The 22,497-nt window shown below is 41.1% G+C and overlaps 1 protein-coding gene across 1 annotated transcript in view; it reads right to left on the minus strand.

The window, feature by feature from the left end:
- TMEM178B (transmembrane protein 178B) overlaps positions 1–22,497 on the minus strand; it is a 369,358-nt gene that overhangs the window by 12,385 nt on the left and 334,476 nt on the right. Inside the window, exon 4 of the mRNA XM_073650145.1 lies at positions 6,159–6,296. Coding sequence (XP_073506246.1) covers positions 6,159–6,296 — 138 coding nt within the window. The remainder of the gene's footprint in view (positions 1–6,158; positions 6,297–22,497) is intronic.

The following is a 22,497-nucleotide window of genomic DNA, read 5'->3' on the forward strand; positions in this document are numbered from 1 at the left end:
TTTTTTATTTACTTCTGTGGAGAGGATTTTCACCTGAGGTGCTGCCCTCTTTTGCCTGCAGGGTCAGCCTCCTGCAGACATGACTTATATTCCTGCACTTGTTCCTGCAGAAGAAGGAATCTGCTCAACACAAATTCTCAACAAAGACTTTCTCGTATGGTCCGACACCAATTTTAAATTGAGTTTATATTTGGCACCACCATTTGTTTATGGCCATAATAACAACGTGTATGGCCCTTTTAACACTCTCACACCCCTCCAATCTATCCTAAACTCTGCTGCCCGACTAATCCACCTGTCCCCCCCGCTATTCCCTGGCCTCGTCCCTCTGTCAATCCCTTCACTGGCCCCCCATTCCCCAGAGACTTCAGTTCAAAGCTCTAACCATGACATACAAAGCCATCCACAACCTGTCTCCTCCATACATCTGTGATCTAGTCTCCCGGTACTTACCTGCACGCAACCTCCGATCCTCACAAGATCTCCTTCTCTACTCCCCTCTTATCTCCTCTTCCCACAATCGCATACAAGATTTCTCCCGTGCATCCCCCCTACTCTGGAACTCTCTACCCCAACATATCAGACTCTCGCCTACCATGAAAACCTTCAAAAGAAACCTGAAGACCCACCTCTTCCGACAAGCCTACAACCTGCAGTAACCCTCGCTCCACCATACCGCTGCACGACCAGCTCTACCCCCACCTACTGTATCCTCACACATCCCTTGTAGATTGTGAGCCCTCACGGGCAGGGTCCTCTCTCCTTCTGTACCAGTTGCTGACTCGTATTGTTCAAGATTATTGTACTTGTTTTTTATTATGTATATCCCTTTTCATATGTAAATCACCATGGAATAAATGGTGCTATAATAATAATAATGCCAACCAGGAACACCCACAAAACAGTAGGAAATGCCTTTTTTTTAGTACCATTGCATACATAGACCAAGCCTCTTTTAGGGTTGGATCTACTAAAAACTACTGTTTTCAGGTGTCAATGACTTAATGTCTAGGGTCTAACCTCAATGAGGTGAGGAGACCATTTCCCCTGAGATGCCCTCTTTTGCCTGATTGGTCATCATTTTTCCAGACTTCACCTATGTTCCTGTACCTGTTCCTGCAGAAGAAGGAATCTGCTCAACACAAATTTTCAGTAAAATTCAAGGACGATAAAAAGTAGTTTTGGACATGAAAATCAAATATTTGAAGGTATCATTGTATTTTGCACCACCATTTGCCCAAGGTTGTATTCCCACCCGGAAACATCCACAAAACTGGAAATGCTTCTTTTTACAACACACTTCTTTTACAGTCTAGTCTGCAAAAACCTGGACTATTTTTAGGCATAAGTGACTTAGAATTTAGGGTGTACCCTCTATGAGGCTTGGTGAACATTTCCCTTTTTTTTGCCTACAGGGTCAGCATTTTTCTAGACATGACTTTATGTCCCTACACCTGTTCCCGCAAAAGAAGGAATCTACTCAACTGATATCTTTCTTCTGTGATGGACTATTTTTAGGCATAAGTGACTTAGAATTTAGGGTGTACCCTCTATGAGGCTTGGTGAACATTTCCCTTTTTTTTGCCTACAGGGTCAGCATTTTTCTAGACATGATTTTATGTCCCTGCACCTGTTCCCGCAGAAGAACGAATCTGCTCAACTGATATCTTTCTTCTGTGATGGACTATTTTTAGACATAAGTGTGTACCTGTTAGGAGGGCGGTTGCAGACAACTTTAATATAATGGAACGCAACCGACCCCGGGGTCCGCGATGCAGTCTGGTGGACTGCTGCCGAACACTTTCCTGGTGAAAAGGAAAGCAACCAACTTAAATGATAAACCCTTCCGTGTTTCTGCACACTGGAACGAGTATAGCAATAAGCACTATCTCCGTTAGCGGCACGAGAGATAGGCGGTCCTGTTAAGGCACAGGGACTACACTGGCGGCGCTCGGATGCGTGTGTGACTATGCCGACGGGTACACGTGCCCCCAGCCGGTGTGCTACCAGACTGAAGGGTATTACTCCACGTGGCAGACAGGCAATAGCCGTGGATAGGACGTCTGCAGGCTGCTCGGGGTGTTAGGCGACCCCTTTGGCAGAGCCAGACTGCTAGACGAAGCTACCTGCCTATTTCCACTAGCCTGCCTACTTTCACTAAACCTGCCTAAGGAAGCTACGTGGAACACAGTCGTCCACACAACGACAACACTTGCTCAATGATCAGAGCGCGCCGCCATGTTTGTGGGTGGGCCTTTTAAAGACTAAGCCCTGCCCACCGACGCGCCATTGGTGACGCCACCCGTGGACCAATCAGGCGGTGCCAGGTCACCGGATCAGGTGGGTGCCAAACGACCAATCACGATCCGCCAGGTCACGGGCATGCTCAGTGCGGCGAATCCTGGACTTAGACTCCGAAAGCCCTGTCTCCCTCCGCAACCTATGCTTAACATTGCTAGGTACAAATACCCAGGAGACAATCTGTACATCTCATGGACCAGCTAGGCGTTGGGGCTGATGATGATGCTGAGCAGCATCAGCCCCAGCTGGACCGAAATGGGAGACCATAGAAGGTTCTTGACCCATTTCGAATCCAGCAACAGACTGACGCCTAACATTATCCCCCTCCACTTGATGCTCATTTTCCTTCACGAGCAGGGGGGCATGAATGTGGTCCACCGATTCACAGGGAAGATCCTCAGATCCATGACCCCTCCGGTGTACAGGGTACCCTTTTTTCCCACGAACCATTTTAGACCCCATAATAGCCTGCAGCTCGAGATTGTCACCCCTGGTGTCTGTAGCAGGTTGGGGTTCAGCGAGTTTTGACAGGTGAACGTGTCTAAGGAGCGACACATGGAAAGTGTCGTGACTTCCCAGGTGTCGTGGTAACTGTAAATGGTACATTACAGGGTTTACCTGGGCCAAAATTTTGAATGGACCAATAAAGCGAGGAGAAAACTTAGCAGATCTCCCGCATAATCTAGTACTGAGGGCCAAGAGCCACACTCTGTCACCCGGGTAGAATACGGGAGCAAGAAGATGAAGAGTGTCAGCCGACTCTCAATCTGTGGAGTCCGCCACGGGTAACGGGTGGACAAAGCCAGCCGGACTTTGACGGGAAGATTTATCTCTCGCACAGAAGGCACACGCAAGAACATACTCCTTAACGTCCTGGCGCCACTGGGGCTATCAATAGGACCGTTGAAGGGACTTTGTGGTACGTTTGACCCCAAGATGGGCTCCGATCTTAGGGGCATGAGCCCAGGAGAGCACCTCATTTTGTAAATTAGGGGAAACAAACGTCCTCCCCGACGGAACCTGGTTAGAGGGCACTGGAGCCACCCTCTCTACCTGAGAGTTCTTTTGGACATAGTCAGACAAGACCCGGGTCTTGGGGACAGACAAAGAATCTGTACTGGAAGTCACGACGGTAGAGGGATCAGAAACTACCCTCCGGGTGACAGTAACCATACACTGAGACACACAATTCTCACTCCAGGAAGAAATTCTCCCCGTATTCCAGTCAATGTGTGGAGTATGACAACGTAACCAGGGGAGACCCAATAACACCTCATCTAATCCACCGGGAATAATAAGAAAGGAGATGACCTCCCGGTGGCCCTGAGGAAATGACATGGAGAGGGGAATCGACTGGTGGGTGATTTGCGTGTCCAGGAGTGAACCATTGACTACTCTAATGTTCATGGGTTTTGGCAGTAACTCCATAGGGATGGCGTGCCTCTGGGCAAACGTAGATGACAAAAAATTGCCATCAGCACCCACGCCTTGGCAGTAACTGCAGATGTACCAAAGGACAATGTCACCTCATACAATAATCTGGAGGAAGAAGCCCCCGAATCTAACACACCTCCAACGGTGGTAAGACCTACTCGTTTTCCCGACTGCTTGGAACCCTTATTAACGAGGTACTCCAAGAGATGTGCAGGTCGGGAACGAGAGGGACTAGACTCCGTCCGGGATATATCCATAGCCTCAGGCTCCGGGGCAGGAGTCACGGGTTTGGAAACGGGTCTAGAGAAGGACGGTGCCAACCGACACTGGGATCTGGGGACCTCCAGTTCTAATTTGTGTTCTGCATGACGCAAATCAATTCGGTTAGCAAGAGAGATTAACTCCTCCAAGGAGGTTGGAATCTCTCTGGTAGATAGAGCATTTTTAATATGCCCAGTCAGACCCTTCCAGAACACCGGGATAAGCGACCGCTCAGACCAATCCAGTTCAACCGCTAGGGTTCTAAACTGGATGGCATAGTGGCTGGCGGTGGCCGAACCCTGGATCAACGCAAGAAGCTTAAGAGCCGTATCATGCGTGACCTGAGGACCTAGGAATACACTTTTTAGGGTATTAAGGAAAAGACCCGCATTTGCTACAACCGGATCATTCCGCTCCCATAGAGGAGTAGCCCACTCCAGAGCCCTGTGGGAGAGTAATGAGATGACATAACCCACTTTGGCTCTTTCGGAGGGGAACCGTGCCTCCATCATCTCCAACTGAATGGAGCATAAATTAATAAAACCCCTGCAGGATTTACTGTCTCCAGAAAATTTTTCCAGGAGAGCAAAACGGGGTAATGGGGCAGTTGCAGCTGTCGCAGCATTTATCGCAGTCGAGTTAACCAGATTGGCTGCTAGCGAAGCCGCCTGGGTAGCTACTGCAGTGATATCAGCGGCCGGAGCTTGTTCCAGAGACCTAAGTTTGGTCTCCAGTTGCTGTATGTAACACTGCAGTTGCTGGTTGTCGGCCATGTTCGGCAAGACTCTCGCGTTCTGATACTGTTAGGAGGGCGGTTGCAGACAACTTTAATATAATGGAACGCAACCGACCCCGGGGTCCGCGATGCAGCCTGGTGGACTGCTGCCGAACACTTTCCGGGTGAAAAGGAAAGCAACCAACTTAAAAACTATCTGTAGTCCTGTTAAGGCACAGGGACTACGCCGACGGGTACACGTGCCTCCAGCCGGCGTGCTACCGGACTGAAGGGTATTACTCCAAGTGGCAGACAGGCGATAGCCGTGGATAGGACGTCTGCAGGCTGCTCGGGGTGTTAGGCGACCCCTTTGGCAGAGCCAGACTGCTAGATGAAGCTACCTGCCTATTTCCACTAGCCTGCCTACTTTCACTAAACCTGCCTAAGGAAGCTACGTGGAACACAGTCATCCACACAACAGCAACACTTGCTCAATGATCAGAGCGCGCTGCTATGTTTGTGGGCGGGCCTTTTAAAGACTAAGCCCTGCCCACCGACGCGCCATTGGTGACGCCACCCGTGGACCAATCAGGCGGTGCCAGGTCACCGGGTCAGGTGGGTGTCAAACCACCAATCACGATCCGCCAGGTCACAGGCATGCTCAGTGCGGCGAATCCTGGACTTAGACTCCAAAAGCCCTGTCTCCCTCCGCAACCTATGTTTAGCATTGCTAGGCACAAATACCCAGAAGACAATCTGTACATCTCGTGGACCAGCTAGGCGTTGGGGCTGATGATGATGCTGAGCAGCATCAGCCCTGGCTGGTCCAAAATGGGAGACCACAGAAGGTTCTGGACCCATTTTGAATCCAGCAACAGCCTGACGCCTAACAGTACCCTCTATGAGTCTTGGTGAACATTTCTCTTTTTTTTGCCTACAGGGTCAGCATTTTTCTAGACATGACTTTATGTCCCTACAACTGTTCCCGCAGAAGAAGGAATCTACTCAACTGATATCTTTCTTCTGTGATGACCATAGAGGAGGGAAAAGGGTAGGAATACTGCACAGCACTAGTACAGCAAAAAAGTTTACTTTCCGGCTGATTATATGATGAGTCCGGTATCATGGAGACCCCTTTGCCATATTGGAGAGTTGACCACATGGACATCAGATTGTACAATATATAACACCATGACTACTGTCTGTAATGTCTTGAGCAAATAGACAGGATGGGATTAGAATAATACAACTAGTTTATTCAATTTCCTCTGACTTGTAGCTGCCTCAAGTGAAAACTGAAATGGCGCCCCCTTCCTGCCCAAATTGGAAGTTGGGAAACAGCCAGGCTAGACTGTATATCTGTCAAAATGCTGTCCCATACAGTGAGGGAAGAGTGCCACCTGAGGCGCAGATCAACATTGCCTAACAATGTGTTGAGACCACGTACCTCCCATGAGGAAGAGTAGACCAGCGACATATTGCATGAGACCCCGGTCCCAGCAGCAGCCCAGCACTCCGATGACCCAGCCGAACAGAATGATGGCGACGGCCATTCCCATAAATCCAGCTGTCATCCTGCGTAAATCTGCGAAAATAAAAACAAGATGGAATAGATGTTAATTCTAAAAATATATAATTAATATCTGTATGTACAGAATTACATCTCATATTAAGTAGCATCCTCTTTTTCCTAGAATCCCATAGGGCAGTGGCTACATGGTCTCTGAACTTCTAGACAACTTGATTTTATTTGATAGATAATGTTATGAAAAGGCAAACTGCAAATAACTTTACTTATAAATGATATTGTCTTACTCCTGAAAAATCCCTTTAAGTGACGGCCAATAAGTGTCGTCTTTCCATATAACTTGCTGTCCACTGCCTGTAGTCAAATGTAATTTGTCCCTAGCAGGAGAGACACTGAGATGGATTACAGGGAGTGGGGACGGAACTTTGTTTCTCTGCAGTAAGTAGGGGCGAGTCGTAACCTCTCTACAGTAAGTGGGGGCGAGTCGTAACCTCTCTACAGTAAGTGGGGGCGAGTCGTAACCTCTCTACAGTAAGTGGGGGCGAGTCGTAACCTCTCTACAGTAAGTGGGGGCGAGTCGTAACCTCTCTACAGTAAGTGGGGGTGAGTCTTAGTCTCTGCAGTAAGTGGGGGCGGGTCTTAATTTCTACAGTAAGTGACGTGAGTCTTAATCAGGAGGTGGGTCTTTGTTTCTCTAGATGAAATGGGGGTGGGTTTGTTTTGCTAAATGAAGTGGGGATGGGTTTGTTTCATTAAAGAAAGTGGAACGGGTCTGTATCTTTCTAGATAAAGTGGGGGTGGGTCTTAGTTTCTTTACAGTAAGTGGGGGCGGGTCTTAATCTCTCTACAGTTAGTGGGGGCACGTCTTAGTCTCTCTTAGTATCTCTACAGTAAGTGGGGGAGGGTATAGTCTCTCTGTAGTAAGTGGGGAAGGATTAGTCTCTCCAGAGTAAGTAGGCGCAGGTCTTAATCTTTCTACAGTAAGTGGGGGTGGGTTTGTTTCATTAAAGGGGTTTTCCCACGAATGAAAGTTGATTTTAATCAGTAGATCTTGGAATAATAATAACTTCCACAATGGGATGTGTTTAAATAAAATGTTCCTGTGCTGAGATAATCTTATAAATGTGCCCCTGCTGTGTACTGTGTAATGGCTGTGTCTGACCGTGCAGAAACATGGTCTGATCATACCACATCTCCTGGGCAGGGGAGGAAGGAAAAGAGAATAGAGGCATTACAGCACGGGATCACAACTGATTCTTTCTTTGAGGTAAAACATTTCCCTTCCTGTTTTTAAACAATGTTTTACTTCAAAGAAAGAATCAGCTGCGATCCCCTGCTGTAATGCCTCTATACTCTTTTCCTTCCTCCCCTGCCCAAGAGTTGTGGTAAGATCAGACCATGTTCCTGCACGGTTAGACACGGCCATTACACAGTACACAGCAGGGGCACATTTATAAGATTATCTCAGCACAGGAACATTTTACTTAAACACATCCAATTGTGGACGTTATTATTCCAATATCTATTGATTAAAATGAACTTTTGTTCATGGTAAAACCCCTTTAAAGAAGGGAGTGGGGGGTGGGTCTTAGTTTCTTTACAGTAAGTGGGGGAGGCTTATTCTCTCCAGAGTAAGTAGGCGCATGTCTTAATCTTTCTACAGTAAGTGGAGGTGGGTCTTTGTTTCTCTAGATGAAATGGGGGTGGGTTTGTTTTGCAAAATGAAGTGGGGGTGGGTTTGTGTCATTAAAGAAGGGAGTGGGTCTTTCTAGATAAAGTGGGGGTGGGTTTTAATTTCTTTACAGTAAGTGGGAGAGGGTCTTAGTCTCTCTACAGTTAGTGGGGGCAGGTCTTAGTCTCTACAGTAAGTGGGAGAGGGTCTTAGTCTCTCTACAGTTAGTGGGGGCAGGTCTTAGTCTCTACAGTAAGTGGTGGAGGGTCTTAGTCTCTCTACTTAAGAGGGGGAGGCTTAGTCTCTCCAGAGTTAGTAGACGCGGGTCTTAATCTTTCTACAGTAAGTGGAGGTGGGTCTTTGTTTCTCTAGATGAAATAGGGGCAGGTTTGTTTAGCAAAATGAAGTGGGGGTGGGTTTGTTTCATTAAAGAAGGGAGCGGGTCTTTCTAGATAAAGTGGGGGTGAGTTTTAGTTTCTTTACAGTAACTGGGGGCCGGTCTTTGTTTCTCTACAATAAGTGGGGGGTGGGACTTAATCTCTCTACAGTAAGTAGGGGTGGGTCTTAGTCTCTTTACAGTAAGCGGGAAAGGGTCTTAATCTCTATACAGTAAGTGGGAGAGGGTCTTAGTCTTTTTACAGAAAGTGGGAGAGTGTCTTACTATAGAGAGATTAAGTGGGGGAGGCTTAGTCTCTCTAGAGTAAGTAGGCACGGGTCTTAATCTTTCTACAGTAAGTGGAGGTGGGTCTTTGTTTCTCTAGATGAAATGGGGGTGGGTTTGCTTTGCAAAATGAAGTGGGGGTGGGTTTGTTTCGTTAAAGAAAGGAGCGGGTCTTTCTAGATAAAGTGGGGGTGGGTTTTAGTTTCTTTACAGTAAGTGGGGCGGGTCTTAGTCTCTCTACAGTTAGTGGGGGCAGGTCTTAGTCTCTCTACAGTAAGTAATGGAGGGTCTTAGTCTCTCTACAGTAAGTGGGGGAGGCTCCTAGTCTCTCCAGAGTAAGTAGGGTGGGTATTAATTGTGGGTGTGAGTTTTTGTAACTCTAGATTAATTGGGGGTGGGTTTGTCTTGCTAAAGGAAGTGGGGCAGGCTTTAGTTTCTCAACAGGAAGTGGGGTCAGGTCTTTATCACTACAGAAAGTGAAGGTGGGTTTTTGGATTTCTAAAGGAAGTGGGGTTGGGTCTTTGTCTCTATTTTCCCCTGCACACCTGATTGTCACACTGCATACAGTCATCATTGAAAGGCATGCTTTCAGTTCAGGGCAGAAGTAATAGATGCTGGTAAGTGAGTGAAAGTTAGTCATGGCACCTACAGTGCTGGCCGAGTTCTGATGAAGAGAAACCATCCAAGTAAAAAGAGTGATAGTAAGTGCATAACAACTAGGAAAGTCCATGGACATATCAGACTGGTATCTACATCAAAAGACCTTTTTTTCTTGAATTTTCTGCCATTTTTGTACATAAATACTTCCTTGGTTTTTATGATCCCTGCTTGATGTCACTGAATGGAAACCTTCACGGTTTATATCCTATCCTTGTCATGGCATGGTAAACAGGTACATGGTTCATATAGAGCTCACTATTACTCCTGTGTGTCCCTCAAGGACAGATTTTCATCCTCTGACATTAAGCAATGAGGGATGCCATTCATTGGCAGCATGCAGAGATCTTCAAAAGTGTAAGGAACTAGTGCAGAAAATAAAAGTGAAAATTGCATAATTTAAACAATTGGTCATTTTCTGATTACACATTCCCTTTAAACGTGATATCCCTTTAAATGGTGTTAGTGACTGATAAGTCTCTTTTTCCCTGCGCATTGTTGACTGCTGCTGTGTGCGGCAGGGAAGGGTTAAGCGCAGGTTGACTAGGTATTTTCAAGGCTTTATAAGCACATTATAAATTAATGAATGCATTCAGCGCACTGCAGCCCGGGGTCTGACAACACAGCACGCTGCTGTCTACAGCTATGTAGAGATGTATGGTCGACATGGGAAGAACCACTCAACCTCTTCACCATCCGCAGCCTCGTGGATGATGGTTCTGTACTGCAGAGCATTTCTACTATGCTGCAGTGTACACTAAAAGTGCTGCTTGTATATAAGGGATGCAACTGATTGTACATGGGGTCATTCCCTGTGTGACATAATGATATCATTAAAGTATTATTTGTCTTATAATACTCGGCAGACATTTTCAAGATAGCTTTTTCTTTCACTAAAGGGTTCTGAAGAAACTGGGGTATGTACAAGAATATAACTACTAAAATACTGCCCCTATGTACAAGAATATAATTACTATAATACTGCTCCCTATGTACAAGAATATAACTACTATAATACTGCTCCTATGTACAAGAATATAACTACTATAATACTGCCCCTATGTACAAGAATATAACTACTATAATACTGCCCCTATGTACAAGAATATAACTACTAAAATACTGCCTCCTATGTACAAGAATATAACTACTATAATACTGCTCCTATGTACAAGAATATAATTACTATAATAGTGCTCACTATGTACAAGAATATAACTGCTATAATACTGCCCCCTATGTACAAGAATATAACTACTATAATACTGCCCCTATGTACAAGAATATATCTACTATAATACTGCCCCTATGTACAAGAATATAACTACTAAAATACTGCCCCAATGTACAAGACTATAACTACTATAATACTGCTCCTATGTATAAGAATATAACTACTATAATACTGCCCCTATGTACAAGAATATAACTACTAAAATACTGCTCCTATGTACAAGAATATAACTACTATAATACTGTCCCTATGTACAAGAATATAACTACTATAATACTGTCCCTATGTACAAGAATATAACTACAATAATACTGCTCCTATGTACAAGAATATAACTACAATAATACTGCTCCTATGTACAAGAATATAATTACTATAATACTGCTCACTATGTACAAGAATATAACTGCTATAATACTGCCCCCTATGTACAAGAATAAAACTACTATAATACTGCCCCTATGTACAAGAATATATCTACTATAATACTGCCCCTATGTACAAGAATATAACTACTAAAATACTGCCCCAATGTACAAGACTATAACTACTATAATACTGCCCCTATGTACAAGAATATAACTACTAAAATACTGCCCCAATGTACAAGACTATAACTACTATAATACTGCTCCTATGTATAAGAATATAACTACTATAATACTGCCCCTATGTACAAGAATATAACTACTATAATACTGCCCCTATGTACAAGAATATAACTACTATAATACTGCCCCTTATGTACAAGAATATAACTACTATAATACTGCCCCTATGTACAAGAATATAACTACTAAAATACTGCCCCAATGTACAAGAATATAACTAATATAATACTGCCCCCTTATGTACAAGAATATAACTACTATAATACTGCCCCCTATGTACAAGAATATAACTACTATAATACTGCTCCTATGTACAAGAATATAACTACTATAATACTGCCCCTATGTACAAGAATATAACTACTATAATACTGCCCCTATGTACAAGAATATAACTACTAAAATACTGCCCCAATGTACAAGAATATAACTACTATAATACTGCCCCTATGTACAAGAATATAACTACTATAATACTGCCCCTATGTACAAGAATATAACTACTAAAATACTGCCGCAATGTACAAGAATATAACTACTATAATACTGCCCCCTATGTACAAGAATATAACTACTATAATACTGCTCCTATGTACAAGAATATAACTACTATAATACTGCCCCTATGTACAAGAATATAACTACTATAATACTGCTCCTATGTACAAGAATATAACTACTATAATACTGCCCCTATGTACAAGAATATAACTACTATAATACTGCCCCTTATGTACAAGAATATAACTACTATAATACTGCCCCTATGTACAAGAATATAACTACTAAAATACTGCCCCAATGTACAAGAATATAACTAATATAATACTGCCCCCTTATCTACAAGAATATGACTACTATAATACTGCCCCCTATGTACAAGAATATAACTACTATAATACTGCTCCTATGTACAAGAATATAATTACTATAATACTGCTCACTATGTACAAGAATATAACTGCTATAATACTGCCCCCTATGTACAAGAATGTAACTACTATAATACTGCCCCTATGTACAAGAATATAACTACTAAAATACTGCCCCAATGTACAAGAATATAACTACTATAATACTGCTCCTATGTACAAGAATATAACTACTATAATACTGCCCCTATGTACAAGAATATAACTACTAAAATACTGCCCCAATGTACAAGAATATAACTACTATAATACTGCCCCCTATGTACAAGAATATAACTACTATAATACTGCCCCTATGTACAAGAATATAACTACTAAAATACTGCCCCAATGTACAAGAATATAACTACTATAATACTGCCCCCTATGTACAAGAATATAACTACTATAATACTGCTCCTATGTACAAGAATATAACTACTATAATACTGCCCCTATGTACAAGAATATAACTACTATAATACTGCCCCCTATGTACAAGAATATAACTACTATAATACTGCCCCTATGTACAAGAATATAACTACTAACATACTGCCCCAATGTACAAGAATATAACTACTATAATACTGCTCCTATGTACAAGAATATAACTACTAAAATAATGCCCCAATGTACAAGAATATAACTACTATAATACTGCTCCTATGTACAAGAATATAACTACTAACATACTGCCCCAGTGTACAAGAATATAACTACTATAATACTGCCCCTATGTACAAGAATATAACTACTAACATACTGCCCCTATGTACAACAATATAACTACTATAATACTGCTCCTATGTACAAGAATATAACTACTATAATACTGCCCCTATGTACAAGAATATAACTACTATAATACTGCCCCTATGTACAAGAATATAACTACTATAATACTGCTCCTATGTACAAGAATATAACTACTATAATACTGCCCCTATGTACAAGAATATAACTACTATAATACTGCTCCTATGTACAAGAATATAACTACTATAATACCACCCCTATGTACAACAATATAACTACTATAATACTGCCCATATATACAAGAATATAACTACTATAATACTGCCCCTACATACAAGAATATAACTACTATAATACTGCTCCTATGTACAAGAATATAACTACTATAATACTGCTCCTATGTACAAGAATATAACTACTATAATACTGCCCCTACATACAAGAATATAGCTACTATAATACTGCCCCTATGTACAAGAATATAACTACTATAATACTGCTCCTATGTACAAGAATATAACTACTATAATACTGCTCCCTATGTACAAGAATATAACTACTATAATATTGCCCCTATGTACAAGAATATAACTACTAAAATACTGCCCCAATGTACAAGAATATAACTACTATAATACTGCCCCTATGTACAAGAATATAACTACTAAAATACTGCCCCAATGTACAAGAATATAACTACTATAATACTGCCCCCTATGTACAAGAATATAACTACTATAATACTGCTCCTATGTACAAGAATATAATTACTATAATACTGTTCACTATGTACAAGAATATAACTGCTATAATACTGCCCCCTATGTACAAGAATATTACTACTATAATACTGCCCCTATGTACAAGAATATAACTACTAAAATACTGCCCCAATGTACAAGAATATAACTACTATAATACTGCCCCCTATGTACAAGAATATAACTACTATAATACTGCTCCTATGTACAAGAATATAACTACTATAATACTGCCCCTATGTACAAGAATATAACTACTATAATACTGCCCCTATGTACAAGAATATAACTACTATAATACTGCCCCTATGTACAAGAATATAACTACTATAATACTGCTCCTATGTACAAGAATATAACTACTATAATACCACCCCCTATGTACAACAATATAACTACTATAATACTGCCCCTAAATACAAGAATATAACTACTATAATACTGCCCCTGTATACAAGAATATAACTACTATAATACTGCTCCTATGTACAAGAATATAACTACTATAATACTGCTCCTATGTACAAGAATATAACTACTATAATACTTCCCCTATGTACAGGAATATATCTACTATAATACTGCCCCCTATGTACAAGAATATAACTACTATAATACTGCCCCCTATGTACAAGAATATAACTACTATAATACTGCCCCCTATGTACAAGAATATAACTACTATAATACTGCCCCTACGTACAAGAATATAATTACTATAATACTGCCCCTACGTACAAGAATATAACTACTATAATACTGCCCCCTATGTACAAGAATATAACTACTATAATACTGCCCCTATGTACAAGAATATAACTACTATAATACTGCTCCCTATGTACAAGAATATAACTACTATAATACTGCCCCTACGTACAAGAATATAACTACTATAATACTGCCCCTATGTACAAGAATATAACTACTATAATACTGCCCCTATGTACAAGAGTATAACTACTATAATACTGCTCCTATGTACAGGAATATAACTACTATAATGCTGCTCCTATGTACAAGAATATAACTACTATAATACTGCCCCCTATGTACAAGAATATAACTACTATAATACTGCCCCTATGTACAAGAGTATAACTACTATAATACTGCTCCTATGTACAGGAATATAACTACTATAATACTGCTCCTATGTACAAGAGTATAACTACTATAATACTGCTCCTATGTACAGGAATATAACTACTATAATACAGCTCTTACATATAGAACAATTTTGTCTCTTATTTTTCCATTTAGTAACAGTTTTATTTGTGTCCTCATCAGAATCTCTTGCAGTTTTTACAGGACCTGATAAACTTCCTCTGTAGATTAGCAGTGACAGGGTCTTACCTTTTCCTGACACATTTCGGAGGGATGAAGCTGAATGGGGTCAGACGTGAAGTCTAGGTCCTCTGCCATGAAGGACATCCGTTCCCGTCCCCCGACACTCTTTATAGCAGGGACCGTGCCTTCCCTCTGGTAAATATCCCCCGTTAATCTAAGTCCTTGAGTCATCCTCTCCTTTCATATTAGTACGTTGGGGAAGGCGTCACCCCCTGATATTCCAGATGTTCTAGGTCTGCCTAAGTCCTGAGGACTATTTGCTTTGATGCGAGATCCCATTATGCCGTGCACTCAGGCGCATTGTACTGTGAGATTGATTTATTTACACCTCCAACCCCTGTACGCCGCCCGCAGCAAATACTACATCTCCCACAATGCCCCACAGCACTGCAAATTAAACAGTAGGAGATTTAATGTCCTCCCTTTAACACTTTCTGTACTGTTTTTCTAAGACAAAGTTCCAAATCCCCTGCTTAGATGTAGAACTAAATGATAAAATTCTGTCCACCTTTAGCCACCACTAGAGGGAGCTCACTGCATACTATTTACTCAATAAGTTTTTTTCCATAGTTCTTTGCTCCCTCTGGTGGTGGCTTCTGGTAGTTTCGTATGGAAGTTTAATCTGAATTCCTGAGAGTTAACTGAAAACAAGAGAAGTTTGAGTTCTGCTCTTGATGTGACTGAAGAAGTCCAAATATACCAAGGACACAGAATATGACACTCCGGGGGTTTTTGTGTACATGCCGACCCCCCACTTTTCACATGATTGTCACAGATAGCGGCTGATTTCGGTGGACTCTTGGCTGACTTTGTCTGTCTGCTTCTGTACGTGTAAAACTTCCCCTCGGGGCCGTGTCACAGCGGATTACTGTCCCTGCGTGAGACTGGTGCACAGTTCTCTCTCGCCCCAGCAATGGCCGGCCTCTATCTGTGTCTGGTGGAGGCCGGAGAGGCCGGCTGTGAACAAAGCATTCACAGGAGCAAAGTCAACCCCGGCCTCTGGGCAGTCGGCGGACAGACGGACATTGTACACTCAGCGCGGCTCACAATACGGCTCTTCAGCGCCTCCTAGAGAACAGGAAAGGGATTTATACATTATAGGGAGACGGTGAAAGCCGACATGGCTGCTGTGTCCGCCATCACCTGTAATACAGGACTGAATGGTCAATAGGTCACCTACGGAAATTCCTCCTTCCCCTCCAACTATACAGCCCTGTTCACACTATTGTCATCACTTGAGTGCACAGTGTCTTTCACAAGATCAGCACCTGAAATACTCTGTGCTGATGGAAGGCCCCACACCTCCATTTATTGATCTGCACTTGTCTCCATTCCTCTCCATGTATAATATATAAACACCATCACGTGCGGTCACTGGATTGCGTACAGCCCTTCCCTTCCTTCCTATTTCTCACTATCAGTGTTTTTCCTCCTCTTTCTTTCTTACTTCTTTTCTATCTTTCCTTCCTCTCCTGACTATATTATTTCTTCTCTTTCAGTTTCTTTCTCTGTCTCTTTCTTTTCTCTATCCCTTCCTTTCTCCCCTCCTTCCTCCCTCACTCTCTTCCTCCCTCTCTCCCTTCCTTTCTTTCTCCCTTCCTTCCTTTCTCCCCTCCTTCCTCTCTCTCTCCCTTTCTTCGTTTCTCCCTTCTTTCCTTTCTCCCTCTCTCCCTTCCTCTCTTATTCCCCTCCTTCCTCCATCTCTCCCTTCCTCCATCTTCCTTCCTTCCTTCCTTTCTCCATTCCTTCCTCCATCTCTCACTTCTCCCCTCTCTCCCTTCCTTTCTTTCTCCCTCCCTTCATTCCTTCCTTTCTCCCCTCCTTCCTCTCTCTCCCTTCCTTTCGCCCTTCCTCCCTCTCTCCCTTCCTCCCTCTCTCCCTTCCTTCCTTCCTTCCTTCCTCCCTCTCTCCCTTCCTCCCTCTCTCCCTTCCTCCCTCTCTCCCTTCCTTCCTTTCTTCCATCCTTCCTCCCTCTATCCCTTTTTTCCTTTCTCTCTCCCTTCCTTCCTTTCTCCCTCCCTTCCTTCCGTTCTCCCTTTATTGCTTTCTTTCCTTCCTTGGCTATATAATTTCTTTCTTTTATACTTCCTCTCTTTCTCTTTCCCACACTTTCTCATCTCTCTATTTCTCCATCTATCTGATAGCGTCCTATCCCTTCATGTATCTCTCTATACACAGTATATGTGCACATAGTTGCGCTGACTGTTCGGCAGCGCTGTCCGTTTCGTGCCTCCGTACAATAGGTCCATCCACAATTTTCCGCAGTGTTAAATAAGCCACTTCTGGATTTCCTGCCGGCCGCGCTCCCATTACATAAAGTGCTGTTTAATAGGAGGAATAAGGTATAAAGAGATATTAAATACTGTCAGTAGCCCTCCCCGCTCGGCTACCCTGGCTCCATTTTGAAGGTTTGTCTCGTATTAACATTTAAATTGAAGACGTCTTTTCCAGCGGCCTGCGCCTGAGAAGGGAAGAAAGAGATAGGAAGAGACAGGGCATCTGCATTTAAATAGAAACTAGTTAAAAGGAGAAGAAAATGCCGCCTCGCAGGGAGAATCTTTATATTAACTCCTTGAACTGGAGCTGCTAGGTACCAGGGATTACTGTGATTCTTTGTGTTTTGGATTATGGAGGAGTTTAAAGGGATTTTTATATATTTTTTTATAGAAATAGCGCCACCCTTGTTCACAGGCCGTGTTTGGTATTGCAACTCAGCCCACTCAAATGCGTGAGGTTCTGTTTGTAACCAGTCCCTGCATAAGGGTCCCAAAAGGAAGACTCACCCACTTTCCCCCCGTCATCCCTATTATGCCAAGATTTTTAACTCCTTCATGACCTAACGATTTTTCGCATTTGGCAATTTTATTTTTTTCCTTCCTCTTCTTACAAAAGCCAAAACTTTTTTTTTATTATTATTTTCTTTTATGCAGAAAAAGTTGTAGTTTTTAATGACACGATTCACTTTACCATATAATGTGCTAAGTAAAAAAGGGGGAAAAAAACTCCTATTGGGGTGAAATGGTGAAAAGAATGTAATTTTTCCTTTTTTTTGGGGGGGGGGTCTTGTTTTTACGCCGTTCATTGTGCAGTAATAATGACCTGGAAACCTGATTGTCCAGGTCAGTCCGATTACAGTGATATCAAACTTGTATAGTTTTTTTTTATCAGTTAAAAAATTTAAGAATTTTGTATAAAAAATTTTTTGCTTTGTGTCATCATTTTTTTATTCATTTTCAGCCATGCAGCTGTATAAGAGCTTTTTTTGTGTGGTGAGCCAACATTTGTAAACTATAACATTTTGGGGTAGATAAGATGTTTTATTCCAATCAGAATGTACCAATTGGTTATATTTCTTGAAGGGATTAAAGCTGAATCCCAAAGAAAATGTATTTTCCAATTGCCACCACCAGAGGGAGCTTGGGAGCTCACTGCATACAGCTTTATTTTTGAGTTTAATTCGTGATCAGTATGCACTAAGCTCCCAAGCCCCCTCTAGTGGTGGCTGCAGGCAGCCACAATGTTGTATTTTCAATCTATGTCTATGAAAGGGAATTTGGAGCAGAATAACATAACTTAGGCTTCTCTAAAAAATATTACCAAGGTCAAAATGGTTTGACTTTCATATAAACACAATTTTAGATATAAAATATGTCTGTTTAGGGGCAAATCCTCAAAGGATTTTTAGTGTGAAAGTACTTTATCCAGATATAACAATTTATTACAGCAGCTAGAAGACAAACTTTATTTTTAACAGTAAAATCCATTTTTGTAAAAATTTCCCCTTTAAATTTTTTTTGAAAAATATTTTTCTAAACTTTTCTAAATTTTAATTTAGTGGGGGTCTTTATTTTAGAGTAGGGGATGACACTATCCCACCTCCTGAAAGACACAATGTCTATGCTTTACATAGGCAGCCTATTGATGCTGCAGCGTAGTGCTTTGTTTCTCCTGCGGGGGCGCTGCAGGGAAAGTGACTTCATTCTCCGAGATCATGTAAACACCGCCATCCCGGGCCTTTAAATACCAGGACAGCTCCAGGAAAAGTGTCATTGTCAGGGTTATAAATGGTTGATTTAATTGTGCTTATTTCTTACACCCCACGGCTTTCATCAAGTCCCTTTTTGACACTTGTCATTTGTCACTTCCAAGGAAATTATTAAGACGTTTCTTCAAGTGTGAAGTCAAAGCCTTTATCTTATCTTCAAAGAAAAGGAGTTTTACACATCTGCCCTGACACCCTGAATCTGCTCCAGTAACAGGGGTGTGATGTGAACGGCAGGTTGCCAATGCCCGGCCACTGTTACTAAGTCACCATTTCTAAAAAATCACCTTACACGTATTATCTAATTCATTTCAATATCATCTTCTGAGCTAAGACTTAAAGGGGTTATCTCACCCGCAGGATATATGATAACTGTATCATCCGTGGGGTCCAACTGCTGGGACCCCCATCAATCATGAAATCAGAGATTTTGTGTCCTCCATGTTAATGTGTACGGCCCCGTTCACTTTCTGCTTCTCCTTTCACTTTCTGCCTCTCTGTTCACTTTCTGCCTCTCCGTTCACTTTCTGCCTCTCCGTTCACCTTCTGCCTCTCCGTTCACTTTCTGTCCCTCTGTTCACTTTCTGCCTCTCCGTTCACCTTCTGCCTCTCCTTTCACTTTCTGTCCCTCTGTTCATTTTCTGTCCCTCTGTTCACTTTCTGCCACTCTGTTCACTTTCTGCTGCTTTGTTCTCTTTCTGCCACTCCGTTCTCTTTCTGCTGCTCCTTTTACTTTCTGCCGCTTCGTTCTCTTTCTGCAGCTCCGTTCACTTCCTGCCGCTCCGTTCACTTCCTGCCGCTCCGTTCACTTCCTGCCGCTCCGTTCACTTTCTGCCGCTCCGTTCTCTTTCTGCTGCTCCAGTCTTTTTCTACCGCTCCGTTCACTTTCTGCCGCTCCGTTCACTTTCTGCTGCTCTGTTCACTGTCTACATGCACATTACCCCTCCATTCACACTAGACTTTAGGACCACTTACCCCAGATCGGTCAGGTTCCCAGTAGTTTGGTCACCAGTGTATATACTTTTATAATCTGTACTGCTTAAAGATGGTTTGTGGGACACCCCCATTTTGATATTCCTTACCTATCTCTTTTTGTTGTGATGTAAAAGCATTGATGTATGTTCTTAACCAATCAGATGCTTCCCTCTGCTCCTCTCTCTTTTTACTTTGTGATCTGGACCAATCAAATGCTTCCTTCCTTCTGCTACTCTCTATTCTTATTGTGTGCTCTAAACCAATCAGATGCTTCTCCCTGCTCCTCCCTCTTTTCACTGTGTGTTCTTGACCAATCAGATGCTTCCCTCTGCTCTTCCCTCTTCTTACTATATGCTCTTATCCAATCAGGTGCTTCCCTCTGCTCCTCTCTCATTTTTACCGTATGCTCTGAACCAATCAGATCCTTCCTTCTCTCCACTCCTCCCACTTTTCACTGAGTGTGCTGAACCAATCCGGTGCTTTCCTCTTTTTACTGTAGACTTTTAACCAATCTGATACTTCCTTCTACTCCTCTCTTTTTTACTGTGTGCTCTTAAGCAATCAGAAGCTCCTCTCTCTTTTTGCTTAGTGCTCTGGACCAATCAGATGCTACATCTCTATTCCTCCCTTTTCTTACTGTGTGCTCTTAACCAATCAGAAGCTTCCCTCTGCTCCTCTCTCTTTTTGTTTAGTGCTCTGGACCAATCAGATGCCACATCTCTATTCCTCCCTTTTCTTACTGTGTGCTCTTAACCAATCAGATGCTTCCCTATGCTCCTCCCCCTTCCCTCTCACAGCATGAGTGTCTCTCAGACGCTGACTGCAGCTGTATCTCCCTCCTTACCACCCCCCAATTTTAGTTCTCACTAGTTTTTTGACAATTTTTTGGGGTGTCATATGATTGTTAAACGGATTACCCATCACCTCTCACTTCTACTTTGGGATGTAAGTAGCGCTGCTGACATAGAGTTGTCGGCTGCCCGCCATGTATCGGCAGGTCTTGTGAATGTGTCCTATTCTAATTAATAGGACAGGTGCACAGTATCTGATGGGTACAAGTCCTGGCAGGTGGCCGGCGAACCATCATTATTAGTGCCACTTACTACCGGCGAAAGTGAGAGGAGGGGCTTACACAACCCTTATAGGTTTAGAACTGCACCCCTTATCTTAGATTTTAAGGGGGTGTGTCATAAGAAAGTGACCTACTGTTTAACTCATATTTTCATATTAAATGTATCTATTTGAATTTTTTTATATTTTTAATATTTTTTTAATTTATTTTTATATCATGATCTGTATTAAAAATAAATAAATATACAGTATATAGAAATCTTGCAATTTTCACTATCACCACTAGGGTAATTCTAGACTTGTTCCTCTTCTTTCCAGGAATCCGCGAGTACATTAGGAGCAATGGACTGATTGACCCTATCTATTGGACTAAAACATTTAATGAGCAAAGGTCATTGTCAAGGGGAGTAGCTGTGACATCGCCTCTTGTGAATGGTGGATCTTGTATTATCAGCTGTATATAGAGGTGTTATTGTAAACCTGCCTGTGCTGATAATGAGACTGATGAAAAGACTTTTGTAAAGAATAGGAGGTTTTTTTTTTTAATACAGATTGGAATGGGGAAAAAAAATACTGCCAATATTAAAATAATAATAATAATAATAATTATATATACATAAATATGTTATTATTATTATCATTACTTAAACATAATAAAACAATATATAAATTATATTTGTATTATTTATTATTATTAAAATATGTACATTTTATTTTTATTATTATTTATAAATAAAAAAAATAATAAAAAGATCATCTATATTATTTTTTATTATTTTTTTATATATATTATATTTTTATTATTAATTATTATTATATATATAATTTTTAGTTTTTATTATTATTTATAAATAAAAAAAAATAATAAAAAGATCATATATATATTTTTTATTATTTTTTTTATTATAAATTATATTTTTATTATTAATTATTATTATTTATAAATTAAAAAAAAAAAAAGATCATATATATATTTTTTTATTATTTTTTTATTATAAATTATATTTTTATTCTTAATTATTATTATATATATAATTTTTAGTTTTTATTATTATTATTTATAAATAAAAAAATAATTAAAAGATAATATACATATATATGTTATTTTATTTATTATTATTTTTTATTTATAAATAATAATAAAAAAATTATATATCTGTATTTATAGATTTTTTTTTTATTATTATTATAAATATTATTTTAATATTGCCAATATTTTTTTTTCACACATATATATAACTTACAAAAAAACTGATAATTCACAATATCTCATTATCTTGTGATGCTTTAAGTGGATTTAAGCTATAAAAAAAAATACTTTATGGTTCCCTGGTGGATTAATTAAGCACAGAACATGCTATTTTTGGGAAGTGTTGAGTTTCCCTACAGTGGCCACCACAGGCGAAATGCGGTATTACACAGTTCCTATTGGAATCAATGTACACGCTGGGTCCTCCGAATCCATCCAAAATCATTAAAAAAAAAAAAGTTTCAGAAAGAGAGCGCAACAGTCATTTCCAAAAACCTGACTCCAAAGTTAGAGGTCAGACGATA

Source organism: Phyllobates terribilis, unplaced genomic scaffold (assembly GCF_046119375.1).
Source record: "Phyllobates terribilis strain yellow unplaced genomic scaffold, ASM4611937v1 Scaffold_10__3_contigs__length_209671492, whole genome shotgun sequence".
In the NCBI taxonomy this organism is placed as follows: Eukaryota; Metazoa; Chordata; class Amphibia; order Anura; family Dendrobatidae; genus Phyllobates; species Phyllobates terribilis.